The sequence below is a fragment of the Anolis sagrei genome, chromosome 3 (genome assembly GCF_037176765.1).
Source record: "Anolis sagrei isolate rAnoSag1 chromosome 3, rAnoSag1.mat, whole genome shotgun sequence".
Classification (NCBI taxonomy): domain Eukaryota; kingdom Metazoa; phylum Chordata; class Lepidosauria; order Squamata; family Dactyloidae; genus Anolis; species Anolis sagrei.
Window position 1 is genome coordinate 175,180,626 of NC_090023.1, and position 18,610 is coordinate 175,199,235.

At 42.4% G+C, this 18,610-nt stretch overlaps 1 protein-coding gene across 2 annotated transcripts in view; it reads right to left on the bottom strand.

The window, feature by feature from the left end:
• Positions 1 to 18,610, bottom strand: part of ADAMTS14 (ADAM metallopeptidase with thrombospondin type 1 motif 14) — a 129,296-nt gene that overhangs the window by 48,557 nt on the left and 62,129 nt on the right. Inside the window, exons 5-7 of one of the 2 annotated variants that reach the window (XM_067465694.1) lie at positions 18,417 to 18,500; positions 16,059 to 16,206; positions 671 to 776 (exon numbers count right to left, since the gene is read on the bottom strand). In XM_067465694.1, the coding sequence (XP_067321795.1) occupies positions 671 to 776; positions 16,059 to 16,206; positions 18,417 to 18,500 (338 nt within the window). Of the gene's footprint in view, positions 1 to 670; positions 777 to 16,049; positions 16,207 to 18,416; positions 18,501 to 18,610 lie in introns of both variants that reach the window. The other variant, XM_067465693.1, reaches the window with a different exon arrangement.

The following is an 18,610-nucleotide window of genomic DNA, read 5'->3' on the forward strand; positions in this document are numbered from 1 at the left end:
CTCATTTTGAGCTCATGGCAGAAACTCAGCTGATTCAGACCCAGGTATTTCATGTTCTCTAAATATATATGAACCCCCAGTGGCACAGTGGGTTAAAGCGCTGAGCTGCTGAGCTCGTTGGCCGATAGGTTGCAGGTTCGATTCCAGGGAGCGGTGTGAGCTTCCACTGTCAGCCCTAGCTTCTACCAACCTAGCAGTTTGAAAACATGCAAATGTGAGATCAATAGGTACCGCTCCGGTGGGAAGGTAACGGCGCTCCATGCAGTCATGCCGGCCACATGACCTTGGAGGTGTCTATGGACAACGCCGGCTCTTCGGCTTAGAAATGGAGATGAGCACCACACCCCAGAGTCAGACATGACTGGACTTAATGTCAGGGGACAACCTTTACCTTTTTAAAATATACTTCAAGCTACATTACTATAGCTTCACCTCCAAATGGGCGAAATATAAAAGACTGCATAATATATTGTGAAGGAATCGACATCAGAAGTTTGTTGTTCTGGAGAATAGGCCTGCTATTAAAAGTTCTAATTAAGCTGGCAACTTTGAACAACAGCTGGAACTAACTGCACAGAATGTCCTGCCAAGACTCCCGCTAAGCAGCCACACTCACTGTAAAGATATGTGACCACCAGTGAACAATCCCCACCCACCCCCAGCAACTTACACATGTCCAGTCTCGTGAGCAACCACAAATGCAGAGGAGAATCCATCTTCATGGTTGAGGGTGCAACTGCGCAGAGGGTGGCACATCCCAGTGACAGGAGCATACCCTGGAATGAGGCAAAGGAACAAAACGAAGAACAAGAGCAAAGACAAAGAGAGAAGGGAGGGGGAAGAAAAAAGAGTGGAGAGAGGGTACATGAGAAAGAAGAAACCATGCACTGGAATTGTTTCAATCATATTTCACGCTTGGTTCCCACTGGAGGGCCATGAACACACAGCTGCCTGGGAATAGGAACAAAACCCATTAGGATGTTCCACCAGACATACATCATAAAAGCAAAAAAAAAAAAAAAAATGGCAGGAATTCTCATTAAAAATACAGCAATTTAAATCTCAGTACATAGGCACCCACCCAAACAAGCTTCTGAAATGTGGTATTTCTTTTATATAACCTTTCCGTTTGGCACTTTCTGGCATTTGAGAAAATGTTCAGACAAGCTAAAAGATAGGATATATCAGGTCAACCATGGCCCATGGATCCTATAGCCTAGTGTTTATCAAAATCTGATGACATGATGGCAACAGTATTGGACAGCAATCACTCCCAAAGTGACCCATTTAAGGTGGAATCAGGTGTCAAACAAGGATGTGTTGGATTCGAACCTACGACCTGTCGGTCTTCAGTCCTGCCAGCACAGGGGTTTAACCCACTGCGCCACCGGGGGCTCCTAACATCTGTTCTATAACATCTGTTATAGAACTCTAGTATGCTGATGACAACGTCATCTGTGCACATTCAGAAGAAGACCTACAAGCCACTCTAAACACCTTCACAGAAGCATAAGAGAAGCTCGGCCTGTCACTGAACATCGAGAAAACCAAAGTGCTCTTCCAGCAGTCATCAGCCAATCCCTCTCCAATGCCAGAAATACAGCTTAATGGTGTAACATTAGAAAATGTTGATCATTTCCGTTGCCTTGGCAGCCACCTCTCCACAAAAGTCAACATTGACACTGAAATACAACACCGCCTGAGCTCTGCGAGTGCAGCGTTTTTCCGAATGAAGCACAGAGTGTTTTAGGACCGGGACATCCGTAGGGAGACCAAGGTGCTTGTTTATAAAGCTATTGTCCTCCCAACCCTGCTATATGCTTGCGGGACGTGGACAGTCTACAGACGTCACATGCAACTCCTAGAATGATTCCATCAGCGTTGCCAAAAAATCCTGCAAATCTCTTGGGAAGACAAGCGGACAAATGTCAGTGTGCTGGAGGAGACAAAGACCACCAGCATTGAAGCGATGGTCCTCCGCCTTCATCTGCTGGACCGGCCATGTTGTCCAGATGCCCGACCACCGTCTCCCAAAGCAATTGTTCTATTCTTTATGCTTGTGAGTAAACAGTATTTCTTGCTGTTTCTTTGTCAGTGTTGATGTGGAGATTGTCTGGGTTACCTACTCTGGAACATGGAACATATTATTGTCCTTCTTTAGGGGTCCCTTTCAAATCTATGATCTGTGTGTGTGTGAATCATATATATATATATATACACACACACACACACACACACACACACACACACACACATACACACACACACACATACATACATACATACACATATATGGCTGGATGCCTCTTTGTCAAGAGGGCTTTGATTATGTTTTCTTGCCCTGGTGAAGGGAGTTGGACTTGATGGCCTTAAGTATTTTCTGTTGGTCTTTGGGGGGGGGGGGGGTTCTGTGTGGGAAGTTTGCCCCAGTTCTGTCATTGGTGGGGTTCAGAATGCTCTTTGATTGTAGTTGAACTATAAATCCCAGCAACTACAACTCCCAAATGTCAAGGTCTATTTTCCCCAAACTCAATCTGTGTTCATATTTGGGCATATTGAGTATTCGTGCCAAGTTTGATCCAGATCCATCATTGTTTGAGTCCACAATGCTCTCTGGATGCAGATGAACTACAACTCCAAAACTCAAGGTCAATGGCCACTAAACCTTTCTAGTGTTTTCTGTTGGTCATGGGAGTCCTGTATGCCACGTTTGGTTCACTGCCATTTTTGGTGGAGTTCATTTTTGCTCTTTGATTGCAGGTGAACTATAAATCCCAGCAACTACAACTCCCAAACGACAAAATCAATGTTTTTTTTTGAGCGAAGGACATACATTGGGTTGTTAGGTGTATGCCTTCCAAATTTGGTGTCAATTGGCCCACTGGTTTTTGAGTTCTGTTAATCCCACAAATGAACATTACATTTTTATTTATATAAGAAGATAGATGCCATCTACTTCATGAATAGATTCAATACATAATAGAGGAAATGGGGCGTCACTGGTGGATTTTGGCAGGTAAGGTTCAAAAAAGTGTCTTTTCCAACATCTGATCACTGGTACAATCAGAAGTCCCTGTGACATATTTTCCAAGGTATAACTTCACCAGAGTGAGAAAGGAGATGGTAAGCTTCAACACCATAGCAGTAACATCTGTAGTTCATTAAACATGGTGTTAATGAGGAGATATATTATGCTACTTCAGCAGGCCAGCATCACATCTCCTTATAGACAGCTACTGCATGAGAGTGGACTGCGTTGCTATTAATACTGGATTCTATCCAGTTGGGTCCCATTCAAAGGAAAGCCCTTCAACTCAATCAAAGTTTCCATGAGATGGCTTCTTCATTTATCCTTCTGCACTCCCCAATGCTCCCGCCCAGTTTATTCCATGGAATGGAGGCACCATTTAGATCACCACAAAAGGTGAAACGAGAAACTGAAGGAAAAGGGAGGAAACTGTGAAAATCATCTATCTCTTCTGTCCATTTATTATTATTCATTGGTATTACTATAGAAAGCGCCTCTCAAAAATGATTCCTTAGACTCATAGCGTTGGAAGAGACCACATGGGCTATCTGGTCCAATCCCCTTCAATGCAGGAAAGGCACAATCAGAGTACCACTGACAGATGGCCATCCAGTCTCTGTTTGATAGCTTCCAAGGAAGGAGCTTCCACCACACTCCATGGCAGAGAATTCCAGTGCTGAACAGCTCTTACAGACATGAAGTTCTTCCTAATGTTCAGGCGGAATCTCCTTTCCTGTAATTTGAACCCATTGCTCCGAATCTTAAGGCACTTCCAGACTTCACTTAAACACATGCCAAAGTGAGTTTAAGAAATCTACTTAGGTACACGTTAAAGTCCCCACACTTTCCTACAAAACCTGTACTTTCCCGGTACAGATACCCAGAAGCCCCCTCAAAATAATCCCTTAAAAATTAAAACAACATACTCATGAGCCATTAAACTACTACTGAAGTCCTCCTCATGCGTAAAAATGATGCACCAGGAGAGGGGGGTGGGTGGTGATTTTCCTACTCAGCCATCATCTCCTGCCGTGTCATTTCTCTACACACTAGGAGGACTTCGGCACTATTTTAATGGTGACCGGCAGGCCCGTAGCGAGGGGGGGGGGGTTAGGGGTTCAACCCCCCCCCCGAAATGTTTCAGATTTTTTTTAAAAACCTGGTTTACTCATGAATTTTAACTGGTTAACCAAATCCCCATGCTAAGTCTATGAGATGTAAAAAATCAAGAGTCCCTCCAGAACTGCAAGCACTATCTCAAGCAAATATTAGCAATTTATTCACACTGTCATTACTTGCAGCAATAGCCGATGTAGTTGTTCTGGTACAGCTGTACCAGGAGCTCCAACTTTATTTGCTTTGTATTAAATGTTTGCTTGCAGTCCTAGGTTTCAGGGACTCTGCAGATAGGTGGCTTCTTTGGTTGCAGTCATAGGGCAAGTCACCTGTCCATCATTGTTAAGTTTTGGTTCCGCCACTTGCTCAGGGCAATTGGGAAGGGAAGGGAGCCATTTTTAGTTAGTCTCAGCAAGGTAAGCTTATGTATAGGATGTGTGCAAGCTTCCCCAGTACAAAAGCTTCAACCCTTAAGACCTTCCGGGGGAGAAAGGTCTTAAGAGTCTCCAAAGAATTTCCAGGAAAACAGACCTAAAGACCAAAGAACTCCAGCTGGAGAACATCTACTGCCTTGCTGGTAGGTCCACTCGGCATTCGAGATGCAGTTCGACCCGGTAGCAGAGCCCACATCAGTAAGGGTTAGATTACAGTCAGCCTGGGAGAAGTTAAAAAGGGGATTTTCCTTTAAAGAAGAAGTTATTGAAGACAGTTGCCTGTCCTTCGTGGGCAAGATTAGGAAATCACCAGTTGCCTAAAAGCTTGGAATTATTTGCTTAACTTTACTGAAGACAAGAGAAGTTTCTGTTTGATTGTTCATTAATAAAAGACTTTGTTGTACTTCTCAAACCATCTAAAGACTGTTTGTGGTGGGAACCTCTGAGAACTTCTCTTTAGGCCCCCTGGCTTCCCGCTGGGCAAAGGTTTCACATCCTGTTCTAAAGACAATTATTTACAGTCCCAGTGCGCGACAGAACAGTAGTGAAGCAACCAAGTGGGGGGGGGGTGTTGAATGCTCTCATTAAGGAGGCCAGACTTGGTGGAGGTGGTTGACAAGGGCAGAGCTGCAGGCTATTGAAGGCTGCTCTGCCCCCTGCTGTACTCTTTGCTTCAGCGTGAGCTAGGAGGCAGGTTTCAACCCCCCCCCCCCCCCGCCCCCGTGAAATTTTCAACCCCCACCCCCCCGAAAATTTCAACCCCTCCCGAAATTTTTTTCTGGCTACGGCCCTGGTGACCGGGTAAGTTGTTTTAATTTGTAATGATTTATTTTGGGGTTTGGGGAAGGGGCTGGTGCCATCTTGGATTTTTGGGCTCATGCAGCCCAAAAAAAACAGAGACTGCTGTGTGAATTGGGCCCAGAAATTGTGTGATGTGGTCCCCAGGCCCAATACACAATGGGCCCACACATGGAAAGACCCAATCTTTTCAAAGATCTGGGTCTTGTTGTTGTTCATTTGTTCAGTCGCTTCCAACTCTTCATGACCTCATGGACCAGCCCATGCCAGAGCTCCCTGTCGGCCGTCACTTCAAGGATACCATCCATCCATCTTGCCCTTTGTCTGCCCCTCTTCCTTTCTCCTTCCATTTTCCACCGGGTAATTGTCTTCTCTAAGCTTTCTTGTCTTCTCATTATGTGGCCAAAATACTTCATCTTTGTCTCTAATATCCTTCCCTCCAATGAGCAGTCAGGCTTTATTTTCTGTAGTATGGACTGGTTGGATCTTCTGGCAGTCCAAGGCACTCTCAGAACTTTCCTCCAACACCACAGTTCAAAAGCATCTATCTTCCTTCGCTCAACCTTCCCTATAGTCCAGTTCTCACATCCATAGGTTACTACGGGGAATACCATTGCTTTATTATGCAGATCTTCATTGCCAGTGTGATGTCTCTACTCTTCACTATTTTATCAAGATTGGTCCCAAGAAGTAAGCATCTTCTGATTTCTTGGCTGCAGTCTGCATCTGCAGTAATATTTGCACCTTGAAATACAAAGTCTTACCAGGTAGTTGTAGGGTTTTTTGGGCTATGTGGCCATGTTCTAGAGGCATTCTCTCCTGATGTTTCACCTGCATATAGATGCAAGCATCCTCAGGGGTTGTGAGGTACAAGCCGAGGGGGGCTTTTTTAGCCTAGAAAAGGGGCTGAAAAACTCAGCTTATACTCAAGTATATAAGGTATCTGGTAGGGCTGGGTAACCACGGAAAAATTTGTTTCTAAACTCGATTCGTTTTTAGGGTTTTTGCGTTTCGTTTTTTAAAAGAATTCCGAAATTTTTCTTTAAAAAAGTTCTAAATATACAAAATTTCGTAAACTGCGAAACAATTACGAATCGATTCGTTAATGGCGGACGCGATTGCGCAATACGTTAAAAAAACCTCCAAATGGGACAGGGGGAACTTCTGAAGCTTCCCTCTCCCTCTGTTGTTGACTGTTGGTGTGATAATTTATTTTTTTATCACTGATAAAACAAACAACAACCCTAAAACTTGCACCAGACATACGGAAATAATAACGAAACAATTTCGAAACGATTTCGAAACGATTTCGAAACAATTACGAAACAATTACGAAATAAATTGAAAAATTCGTTTCGATTTTTAGTTGCTTCTGCATGGCTCAATATCGGATCGTAAGCTAATTTAAATACGAATCAATAACGAATTACGAAATTAACGAACAAAACCGCCCAGCCCTAGTATCTCGAAGACCATTTTCATTGTCATCACACTAACTTAACATGTCAGTAACTGGGACCCTAATCCAGAAAGAAAGAGGCAAGAGTAATTTCAGCAAAGTTAGAAGGAAAATGTTTGCTTGGTGTGATAAATGAGCCAACCCCATATCACAGGACAGAGATTTAGCTACCTCTGGAGATCTCTGTAATAGCACAGAAGAATCCACATAAACAGCTATTCCAGGGGTTAGGGAGAGAAATAATCACTTTTCTTTTCCCATGATAGCCTCTCATACACAACCCAACGCACTGCATTCCACCCAGACAGAGGCTTCAGCGTTTTAAAGTGGGCAGGCTTGCCAAATGGAACTGGAAAGTCAGGGAATGGTGCCAAAGCCATGAATGGCCATCTTTGTAACTTTGATCTTCCATTTACAATACGCTGCAGAGCTACCGGGTTTAAAAGCCCAGAGCACTTTCCATTAAAGTAAACGGTTTTAGCAGGATCAACGCTGGGCCCTTTTTGAGAAAGCCAGCCACCAGCATGTGCACTCTTAATTACCATTTCAGTTTTGCTGACTACCTCCCTTGGCTGCTCTCCCTGTGCTGAGCCCAAACATTGTGGAGTTGCAGCATATTTTTTTCCCAAGAAGCTGAAGACTTGCCCTGACCCCTGAATGCTGCCAAGATCTTCTCATGTTGTTCATTCCACGGATACCCAGTCAAAGCAGAACAAATATGAATGAATCAGGCACTGGGTTTTATTAGTGCAAATGTGATCATGCTGAAATGTATTTATATACTAAGCGGCTGGGTGGAACAGTACTGAGTAAGGGTAACAACCAATGGGAAAATATATTTCCACAGAAACCAAAGTCCAGGCATCACTGAGAGCCGTTTCAATGAGGACATTAAATTAGGGCTTGCTTTCCAATATCCAAGGTATGTACTGTGCTGTTTTTCACTCTTTACAAGCAACCAGCTCCATCTAAACATAGCAAGATGTAAATCAAGGGTCCTCAAACTAAGGCCCGGGGGCCAGATACAGCCCTCCAAGTTCATTTACCCAGCCCTCGCTCAGGGTCAACCTAAGCCTGAAATGACTTGAAAGCACACAACAACAACAACAACAACAACAACAACAACAACAACAACAATCATATCTCATCAGCCAAAAGCAGGCCCACACTTCCAATTGAAAAACTAATAAGTTTATATTTGTTAAAATTGTTCTTCATTTTAATTATTGTATTGTTTTAAAGTGTTTTTTGCACTACAAATAAGGCATGTTTCGGGTTTTTTTTTTCAAATTATAATCCGGTCCTCAAATAGTTTGAAGGACTGTGACCAGGCCCTCTGTTTAAAAAGTTTGAGGACCCCCATATTCATGGCTTTGGCATTATCAGATTCAACCAACCATCAGTAAAAAATATTCAGAGAGAAAAAATCCAAAAAGCAAAGCTTGATTTTGCTGCATGCCAAACACTAAGCTGTGTAGACATACCCTGCTGTAGCTTCCCACCAGTTTTCAGATCCTCATGCTCTTTCCATCATCTACTTGCGTTGTTCACCATTTTACGATGTCATTGCATATAATGGGACCCGTACCTCTATAGACTTTGGTATCCATGAGGGATCCTGGAACCAACCCCAGCAGATACTGAGGGCATACTGTGCAGTCTTGTGTATATATATCTCTACAGGCACAACTTCCTATCAAGAGGCAAGATTTTTCCCTATCCACTTCACAATCACATTGCCATTACTGAAAAGGCCTAGAGAGAGATTTTTCGTGCTCACTGATGAAGATACAGCATGTGTTTCGCCCCTTCTACACTGCCATATAATGCAGATGATCAAATCAGATAATCCACGTTATCTGCTTTTAACTGGATTATGAGGGTTGGATGAAAAGTAATGCCTCCACCTTTGTTACTTGGGTTTGGATGGGAATATTTTAATAAAGCAAATGCAGAAATAATCCTTAGAATGTGCTCTTTAACTACCACAATTCACTTTTCCACATGCGGGGACATGAGAGAAGCCTCCCACAAGGATGATAAAACATCAAATCATCCGGGCGGCCCCTGGGCAACGTCCTTGCAGATGGCCAATTCTCTCACACCAGAAGCGACTTGCAGTTTCTCAAGTCGCTCCTGACACAACAAAGAAAAACTTTTCCACATAATCACCAGACAATTGGATACAGTTCTGCCAAGGATGAACAAGTTTTCTGAAGCCGTCATGGAAGAAGTCGACACTCTGTTTCCGCAACCAGCATCTCACAGTTCTCTCAACGTATCCGTCGCGCACAGATCTTCCGATAGTCAAACAAAGCAATAATGTGATCCACATGTTCTTGTGAAATGCCGATTATGCTTGAAATTTCTCTCTGAGTGATACGACAATCATCCTGAATCAATCTATCAACCTTTTGCTTGTGAAACCCAGTGGTTGCTGTCACAAGGCGTCCAAATCTTTGTTTGTCACATAAGTCAGATGTTCCCACCTCAGCATCTTTAAACTTACTTGCCCAACGACACACAATACTCACATCAACACAATCACTATAAACAGTTTGCATTCTCTGATGAATCTCCTTTGGGGTGACACCTTCTGCTGTCAAGAATTCAATGACTGCACGCTGCTTAAGTCGCCTTGACCAACCGTCTGCACAGGGTTCCATAATTCGCACTTTAACAACACAATTGCTCAATGCTAAGTCTTCCCACCAAAATGAAACTGTACAGACCCCATTAGCTCCAACCATTATGACCAATGGCCAAGTTTCATGGGAATTACATCTATGCACCTTCCACACAACTGAATAAAATCCCACAATATCTGCTTTGAACTGGGTTATGTGAGTCCACACCGTCATATATTCCAGTTCAAAGCAGAAAATGTGGGATTTTATTCAGTTGTGTACAAAGCGCCTAGATGTAATTTCCATGAAACTTGGCCATTGGTCATAATGGTTGGAGCTAATGGGGCCACTTTGATGGCCGAAAGCGAGGAGGAGCTGAGGAGCCTTCTAATCAAGGTGAAAGAACAAAATGCAAAAGCTGGGTTGAAGCTAAATATTTAAAAAAAACCAAGATTATGGCAACAAGAATGATTGGCAACTGGGAAATAGAGGGAGAAAACGTGGAGGCAGTGACAGACTTTGTATTTCTAAGTGCAAAGATTACTGCAGACGCAGACTGCAGCCAGGAAATCAGGAGAAGCTTACTTCTTGGGAGGGAGAGCAATGTCCAATCTCGATAAAATAGTGAAGAGTAGAGACATCACACTGGCAACGAAGATCCGCATAGTAAAAGCAATGGTATTCCCCATAGTCACCTACGGATGTGAGAGCTGGACGATAGAGAAGGCTGAGCGAAGGAAGATAGATGCTTTTGGACTGTGGTGCTGGAGGAAAGTTCTGAGAGTGCCTTGGACTGTGAGAAGATCTAACCAGTCCATATTTCAGGAAATAAAGCCCGACTGCTCATTGGAGGGAAGGATAGTAGAGGCCAAGATGAAGTACTTGACCACCTCATGAGAAGAAAGAAAAGCTTAGAGAAGACAATGATGCTGGGGGAAATGGAAGGAAAAAGGAAGAGGGGCCAACTAAGGGCAAGATGGGTGGATGGCATCCTTGAAGTGACTGGATTGACCTTGAAGGAGTTGGGGGTGGTGACGGCTGGCAGGGAGCTCTGGCATAGGCTGGCCCATGAGGTCACAAAGAGTCGGAAACGACTGAACGAATGAACAACAACAACAAATGGGGCCAAATGTTTCTTAGCTCTGCTTTATATATTCATCTGAAATGGAATGTTATTTGCAGCCATCCAGATGGGAGTTTTGAACTGTTGCATCTGTTGTGTAAGAAACAGTTCCTCCAATGAGAGCGTTGTTAAAAGGGCAGGTTAGGGTTGTTTACTGAAACTCCCGTTCATTGCTTTGGGCAGAACAAGGGTGTGCATAAGGACAACACACTGGCTTGTTATTGGTTATAAGAATTTTTTTTCCTTGGGAGTGGGAGACAGTGAAAACAAAGTCTAATGCTTGGGATTCTTTTCAAATACCTCACCTCTTATTGTTTACAGCAAAAAAAAAAAAAAAATCAGGTAAGGCTAAATGTGCTTTTAGGTCAAGTTTTCCTTGCCCTTCCCCCTTCCTCAAGAAAATCTCAAATCACAAGATTACAAATGAAGTGTAAGGAATTAGCCTTGTATAGTTTCCCCCTACTTTAAGGCTTATAGCAAATACAGTAAATGCAACTGGAACTTGAAAACTGCATACCAATAAGTCCCGGAGGCTTGTTCTGCTTGCGAGTCTCTCTACTTTCAATGGGCAAAATATCTTAAAAGGGAAAATATGAGCTAATGCAGGAAGTGAATCTGTATAGGAAAAACTGCATAGGGAGTTAGTACCTTTTTATTTCAACACACACACACCCAAAAAACTAACCCTGTGGTTCTTTTGAAAAATAATATATTCCTTGCTCCAAGCCAAGCTTGGAGAGTAGTCTACAGGGAAAGTTCATTTGAGGCAAGATAGGAAGAGAAAATTGGTGGAGGACAGAGAGTGGCAGCTGCTACTTACTTAGGTGATCCCTGGTTGTGAGTAGGATTGTCTTCCAATCCTGGCGGTGGATCTGTAGGTGACTGTGAAACCCTATTCTTGACCTGCATGTTCTCCCGCAGTGAGGACTTTAGTTTCCAGCTGGAAGGCGGTCCCGGTTGGGGTTGGCTTGACATGCCTTTCTCTTGGTACATTTCTCTCTTTCACCCTCCATTCCTGCCTCTTCAAATTCTACAGCACTGCTGGTCACAGCTGACCTCCAGCTGAAGCGCTCAAGGGCCAGGGCTTCCCAGTACTCAGTGTCTATTTCAGAGTTTTTAAAGTTGGTTTTGAGCCCATCTTTAAATCTCTTTTCCTGTCCCCCAACATTCCATTTTCCATTCTTGAGTTCGGAGCAACTGCTTTGGGAGACAGTAGTCGGGCATCCAGACAACGTGGCCGGTCCAACAGAATTAGTAGCTGAGGACCATTGCTTCAATGCTGGTGGTCTTTGCTTCTTCCAGCACGCTGACATTTGTCCGCTTGTCTTCCCAAGAGATTTGCAGGACCTTTTGGAGGCAACACTGATGGAATCGTTCTAGGAGTTGCATGTGAGGTCTGTAGATAGTCCACGTCTCACAGGCGTATAGCAGGGTTGGGATGACAATAGCTTTATAAACAAGCACCTTGCTATCCCTACAGATGTCCCAGTCGTCAAAAACTCTGTGCTTCATTCGGAAGAATGCTGCACTCGCAGAGCTCAGGCAGTGTTATATTTCAGTGTCAATGTTGACTTTTGTGGAGAAGTGGCTGCCAAGGTAGCGGAAATGATTAACATTTTCTAATGTTACACCATTAAGCTGTATTTCCGGCATCGGAGAGGGATTGGCTGGTGACAGTAAGTGTGAATGACAACACTCCTCATACCCCATGACACCCCTGCTTCACCTAAGTTGTCCCGCTGCCATCCTATGGGCAGCAAAATTTACCTGCTTTCTGTATATGGAAACTGGAACATCCACATCACAGCTTGTAATGTTCAAGGAAAAATGGAACCTATCTTTCTTGTGACCATGCAGCTTGAGATAACCCATTAAGTTTCCATTCCTGGATGCACACTATCCATTACTAATCCCAATACCTTCCTGGATGCATTACCATAGGCTCTCCACAGCTTGCAAAGTCCCCCTAAAGGTCCTCCCCTTAGAAACAGACAGGGACAACAACTATACCTCAGTCCCCTTCCACACAGATGCAAAAAATCCATGGATTATATGACAGTGTGGTGTCAGGGTCCTTCCACACAGCCATATAACCCAGAATATCAAGGCAGAATAACCCACAATATCTGCTTTGAACTGGAATATCTGAGTCCACGCTGACATATATCAAAGGGCCCATCCAGACAAGACCTTGATTGCGGGAACTCCCACAATAAAGGAGAAGCTATCCAGACAATGTTCTGGATTTCCCGAATTAATTTGCTACATACCATTTGCAGCAAATTAATTTGATAGTGGATTTATTCTGTACCTTCTTGGAAGGCGAGAGATAAACCCACTATTTCCAGTCTCTGGACTACAGTCCTGACACCATTCCCACAATTTATCAGGTTAAATAAACCTGGTAAACTGTGGGAATACCAACCCCTTCCCCCAAGCCTCCAGACCCTTTTGCAAAGTAAAAATAACTTACCAGGTTGGAGTATACCCTCGGAGCAACTCTCCTGGTGTGTACAAATGACACAGCAGGAGAGCGGAAGAAGGAGAAGGAAAATGGTCCGTCCCCCCCCTTCCTGGCGCATTATTTGTACACCGGGAGAGATGGACCAAAGGTATACTGCACACCTGGTAAGTACTTTTTACTTTTATAAGGGGTCTGGAGCTTGGGGGGAGGAGGTAGGGCATCTGAACGTTCTCTCCGGCTAGTCCCAAAAGAACGTCTGGACATCCACCCCAGAAAGCATGTGCTTTCTGGGATTGGGTATGGACAGGCCCCCAGAAACATCTGCATTTTTTAATGTGGATACTTCTGGGATAAAGGACTGTCTGCATCTGGCCCCAGTTCAAAGCAGATAATATGGGATTTTCTTCAACTGTGTGAAAGGGGCCCCAGATAATCCAGTTCAAAGCAGGTATTGTGGATTACCTGCCTTGATATTCTGGGTTACATGGCTGTATGGAAGGGCCCACAGTGTCCTTCTCCCCCTACTGACCTCTTCTTTATTTTTTCAAACAAAATCAAAGCCATTTGAAAAACATGTGGTTTCATCTCCAGTCTAACATCACTTCAGAGAGCACTAATAATGAATGTCCAGCACCAAAGCAAAAAAAAAAACCCAAGAAGAAAAAATTGGAATGTCAACGTAATAGTGTGTTGCACTCATAGGCATCAAAAGGAATTAATTATAAGTTATGTGTTACAGTGAAACATGATTGGGGCAAAAAAATCTTGGGCTAGCCTCGAGACTTGTGCGGATGAGGGAGAGGACCTTCTCTGTGGTGGCCCCTTGGCTCTGGAAATCCTCTACGTGGATATCCTCTTACAAGGGACTGGAAACCCCAATCAAGAGTATCTTTAGAGAAAGTAAGGGATCTTATGCCCTTAAGAGAAGTCTGCTTTACAGCAAGAAAGACTCTACTTTTGTTACTGATGTAAAATCACTGTATAAACAACGGTTTTTTGTTCGGTGTATATTGCTCAATGCTGCAGTACATAAGTTGGTTATACGTTTAATACTGTATTATATAAGCTGGAAAAAAAATTACCTTTGTGATTTATGTACTACGACTTGTAGTGGATTTGTGTTTGTTGTGATTTTGGGAATCCATTGTCTTTTGAGTCTTCAATGAGAACCTGAAAACTTGGCTGTTCCAGTGTGCCTTCAATGAATAAATGAACAATAATCCCCTGACCTGACCAATTCCTTCAAAAATACCCTCTGAAGCACTTTATTTTATTTGCCAGTACAACCAAACCCTACTTTATCTTTCGGATCCCCTGTACAAATACATGTCATTGCTGTCTCACCAGTGTTTTAATTTTAATTTATTGAATCCTGCTTCGCCCACTGTGATTAATTTCTGTGTTTAAATGTTGTGATTTTATATTGCTGATGTGTTATTTTTACTGGTTTTGTATTGTATTTTTATTTCTTTGCTAGCTGTACCCGCCATGCATTGCTATAGCCAATCTTCCCTCCCTCTTTCTCTCCTTCTTTCTTTCTCTCCTTCCTTCCCTCCCTCCCTTTTTCCTTCCTTCCATCTTTTTTTTTATGTTCTTCTTTCCCTTCTTCCTTCTTCCTTCTCTACCTGTTTCTTTCCTCCCTTCCTTTGCTCTTTGGTTCCTTGTCTCTTTCCTTCCTTCCTTCCCTCCCTCTTTCTCTCTTTCATTCCTTCTCTCCTTCCTTCCGTCTCTCTTTCCTTCCTTCTTTCCTTTTTTTACTTCCTTCTTCCTTTCTTCTCTACCTTTCTTTCCTTCCTTTTCTCCTTCCCTCCTTCTTTCCCTCCCTCATTTTCTCTTCCTTCCTTCCTTCCTTCCTTCCTTCCTTCTTTGTATATGTGTTTTGTGTGTGTATATATATATGTGTATATTTGTGTATATGTGTATATATGTGTGTTTGTGTATAGTTTTGTGCATGTGTTGTAATACATTTTTTGTTTTTTTGGCTTTTTAAGTCTCTTCTGCTGTGTTTTTCAGTGTTTTTATGAGTGATGGTCACTCATTGGCTGGATCGGTGTATTTTGTCCAAATTTGGTGTCAATTCGTCCAGTGGTTTTTGAGTTATGTTAATCCCACAAACGAACATTACATTTTTATTTATATAGGTATTTTATTACTGTGTTCTTGCTCTATTGAGGTACTGTATTGCTGGGCCTGGCCTCATGTAAGCTGCCCCGAGTCCCCGTGGGGAGATGGTGGTGGGGTAAAAATAAATTATTATTATTATTATTATTATTATTATTATTATTATTATTATTATGGAGGCAGATGGTTCCCTGAGAAAAAAACTGGTAGGAACAAAGGGGGTCAACTATCCTTACTTAAATGCTTCTCCATAAACTCTCTCTCCTCCACACTCTTTATTCAATCTAAACCAATAATTCAATTTTAAAAGTCCTATTTGCTAGTATAGTTCTTAATAATAAGACTTTATTTTATCTCCCCAAAGGGACTCAAACATACTCTTCTTCCATCAGGACCACAAGTTTGACTGTGCTGTTCAGAATGAGTGAAGAATATAGTGCAGGCTAGCACCATGTTCTGCACCAAATCCAAATATAACCCAACAGACACATAATCACTTCCGTGGGGGTTCAGTGACACCCTGATTTTACTACCTGTCTAAAAATGCAGAAACAGAAGATCGAATACCACTATGAGGCCACAATATATAACCAGCAGTTATTCAGGGGTTGATGAGTCACAAGTTGTGTAAATGTGAACTACCAGCATGTTTTTCTCTTTGAGTCTGAAGTTCACAGTGCAAGTTGACAAGATATCGTTGTGTCAATTTTCAATATTTTCTAATTTAATTCCAACTTTTACTGGCTTTTGCAAAACCTTCTAGGCAATTTCTCCAGAAAAGCCGTACCCACTTAGGCTGCCAATGGCAATACTCTCAAACTGTTGGGCTTTGCATGTGTCCACCAAACTCCACATACCTGATGAAGATAAATACAGTACCTTGCATACCTGCGGGACCAAAATCTTGCCTGGTGAGGAACACAGCATGATCATGGTATTCCACATGTTCAGGATCTGAGCGCTGCTGAGAATGAGCCCACCGGCAGACCTGCTCCAAGCTTCGAGATGGATTCCCTCGTTCTATTAAACTGATTGACTACAGAAGGCAAAAGAAGGAAGGTTTAGTCATAGTGAAGGTGGAAAGAACTAGATTGGGAAAGTCTAGCTCAGAATCCTATGCTTTGATTATAATGAATACATCAGCTGAATGTTCCCCCATATCAACTGATGCTATGTATTGGCAATACATGTCCCAGAAGGCAGTACTGAAATCTCCTGAAAGCTACCCCCCCCCCCCCCAAATTAATTTTTCATCAATAACATTCAAAATAGGTCAAAACTGCTGCAAAACACAATGATTTTGCTACAAAACACATATGCCCACTACACGTAAGGAAACCAAATGTGACGTATTACCACTTCTAGCTGCAACCGGCATGTTGGCATAGCTCACTGGAGTGAAGCGAGAGTGGAAAACAATTCCCAATCCCTCTGAATCTGCCCACTTTTGTTTATCTCATTCTTAACTACTTTTGTTAACCTTTTTCTCAAGGCTGGACACATTCCTTTGTCTCCCTGGAGGACTGTTAGCACAAAGCCTTGAGGTCTGCCTCATAAAAACACACAATTCAATAGGTGATGACACACCTATGAAAAAAGGAGAATGCAAAATACGTTTGTCATATCTGAGAAACTACCCTCATTTGCAGGTGAGACATCCTCCTACATGAAGTGGAGCTGGACTTTTTTTTACATTTTGGACTACAACAAAAGTTGGCTAGCCATTACTTGCATAGTGGTTATATGAATTATAGTTCTAAAATAAATCCTCCAATCTCCACCATCCAATCTCTACCATCATTCACAAAATCCTTCTCCAGTTTAATAACCCTGTATTTTCTCAGATGTATATATGTCCTCAATTCACCTATCAAAATACGGTGACATTCACCACCACCCACCCCCTGAATAAATAAATAAATTTAAAAATAAATAAATAAATACTCCCCTAAGAAAACCCTATAAGAAGCGATTTGGCCAGTTCCCTCCTTTGAAATACAGCCTACACCAGGGTTCCTCAAACTTTTTAAACAGAGGGCCAGGTCACAGTCCCTCAAACTATTGGAGGGCCGGATTATAATTTGAAAAAAAAAACATGAATGAATTCCTAAGCACACTGTACATATCTTATTTGTAGTGCAAAAAAACACTTTAAAACAATGCAGTAATTTAAAAAATAATTAAAATGAACAATTTTAACAATTTTGAACAAATATAGTATTTAAATGGGAAGTGTGGGCCAGCTTTTGGCTAATGAGATAGGATTGTTGTTGTTGTGTGCTTTCAAGTTGTTTCAGACTTAGGTTGACCCTGAGCAAGGGCTGGGTAAATGACTTTGGAGGGTCGTATTTGGCCCACGGGCCTTAGTTTGAGGACCCCTGGCCTACAGTATAAGCTATATGTGGTCAGTCTCCCATTCAATAATTACCCAAGGCTGATATACCAGGATTGTGGCGCAGCTGGCTGAGTGCATTAAGATCACTCTGACCAAAAGCCCGGGTTGGAGTGGGTTTCCAACCAATTGTGTGTAGCCTGTTGTTGACCTTTGCAACCCGAAAGACAGTTGCATCTGTCAAGTAGGAAAATAAGGTACCACCTTAAAGTGTGGGGAGGTTAAATTAACTGATTTATGAGGCCATAAAGAAGATTCTAGCAAAGCATTCCAGTGGGGGAGCATGTGGGGAATACGGAACTGTTTCATCAGCGTCGCAGATGGACCGATGAAAGCGACAGCTCCCCTGGCAGCCAGAAAAAAGTTAAATACCCTCTGTGTATGTCAGTATATGTTTGTATGTCAAAGATTGGCATTGAATGCTTGCCATATATGTGTACACTGTAATCCACCCTGAGTCCCCTGCGGGGTGAGAAGGGCAGAATATAAAAGCTGTAAATAAATAAATAATAAATAAATATACCACTTTCTATATTTAAGAAATTGGTATTTTTTGTTTAAACTTATGAGTATGATTTAGATTATTAGATTTCCATAGATGTATTCTGAAATAACACAATTCCTCATTATATATAGCAGATCAGGGAACTTGTGGCCCTCCAATATTTCTGGATATATGGCCAATAGTTTTTGTCCAACATCTGGAACTACGCATTGCAAGATTGCACATGATATTAAAGTGCTATGATTACATAATGTGAAAAAGACCATGATTGTGCACAACTCAGCACGAATGAGAGACAAAGACCAAGAGAGAGAGACAGCATGAGAGAGAGAAGGTATTAATAGTTTACCTGTCTGTATCCCACCATGATCATTCTAACCAGGACAATGTTGATGTGAACTCCTAGGGATTCATCATGGTAAATTTCATCTACCTAAAGAAAAAAGGAAACATCCAAAGAACGCTCAGATTAAAATTATTGCTTTTGACACTGGGTAGAGTATGCTCTTTCATGTCATGCCATCACACATTCAACACAAAGTC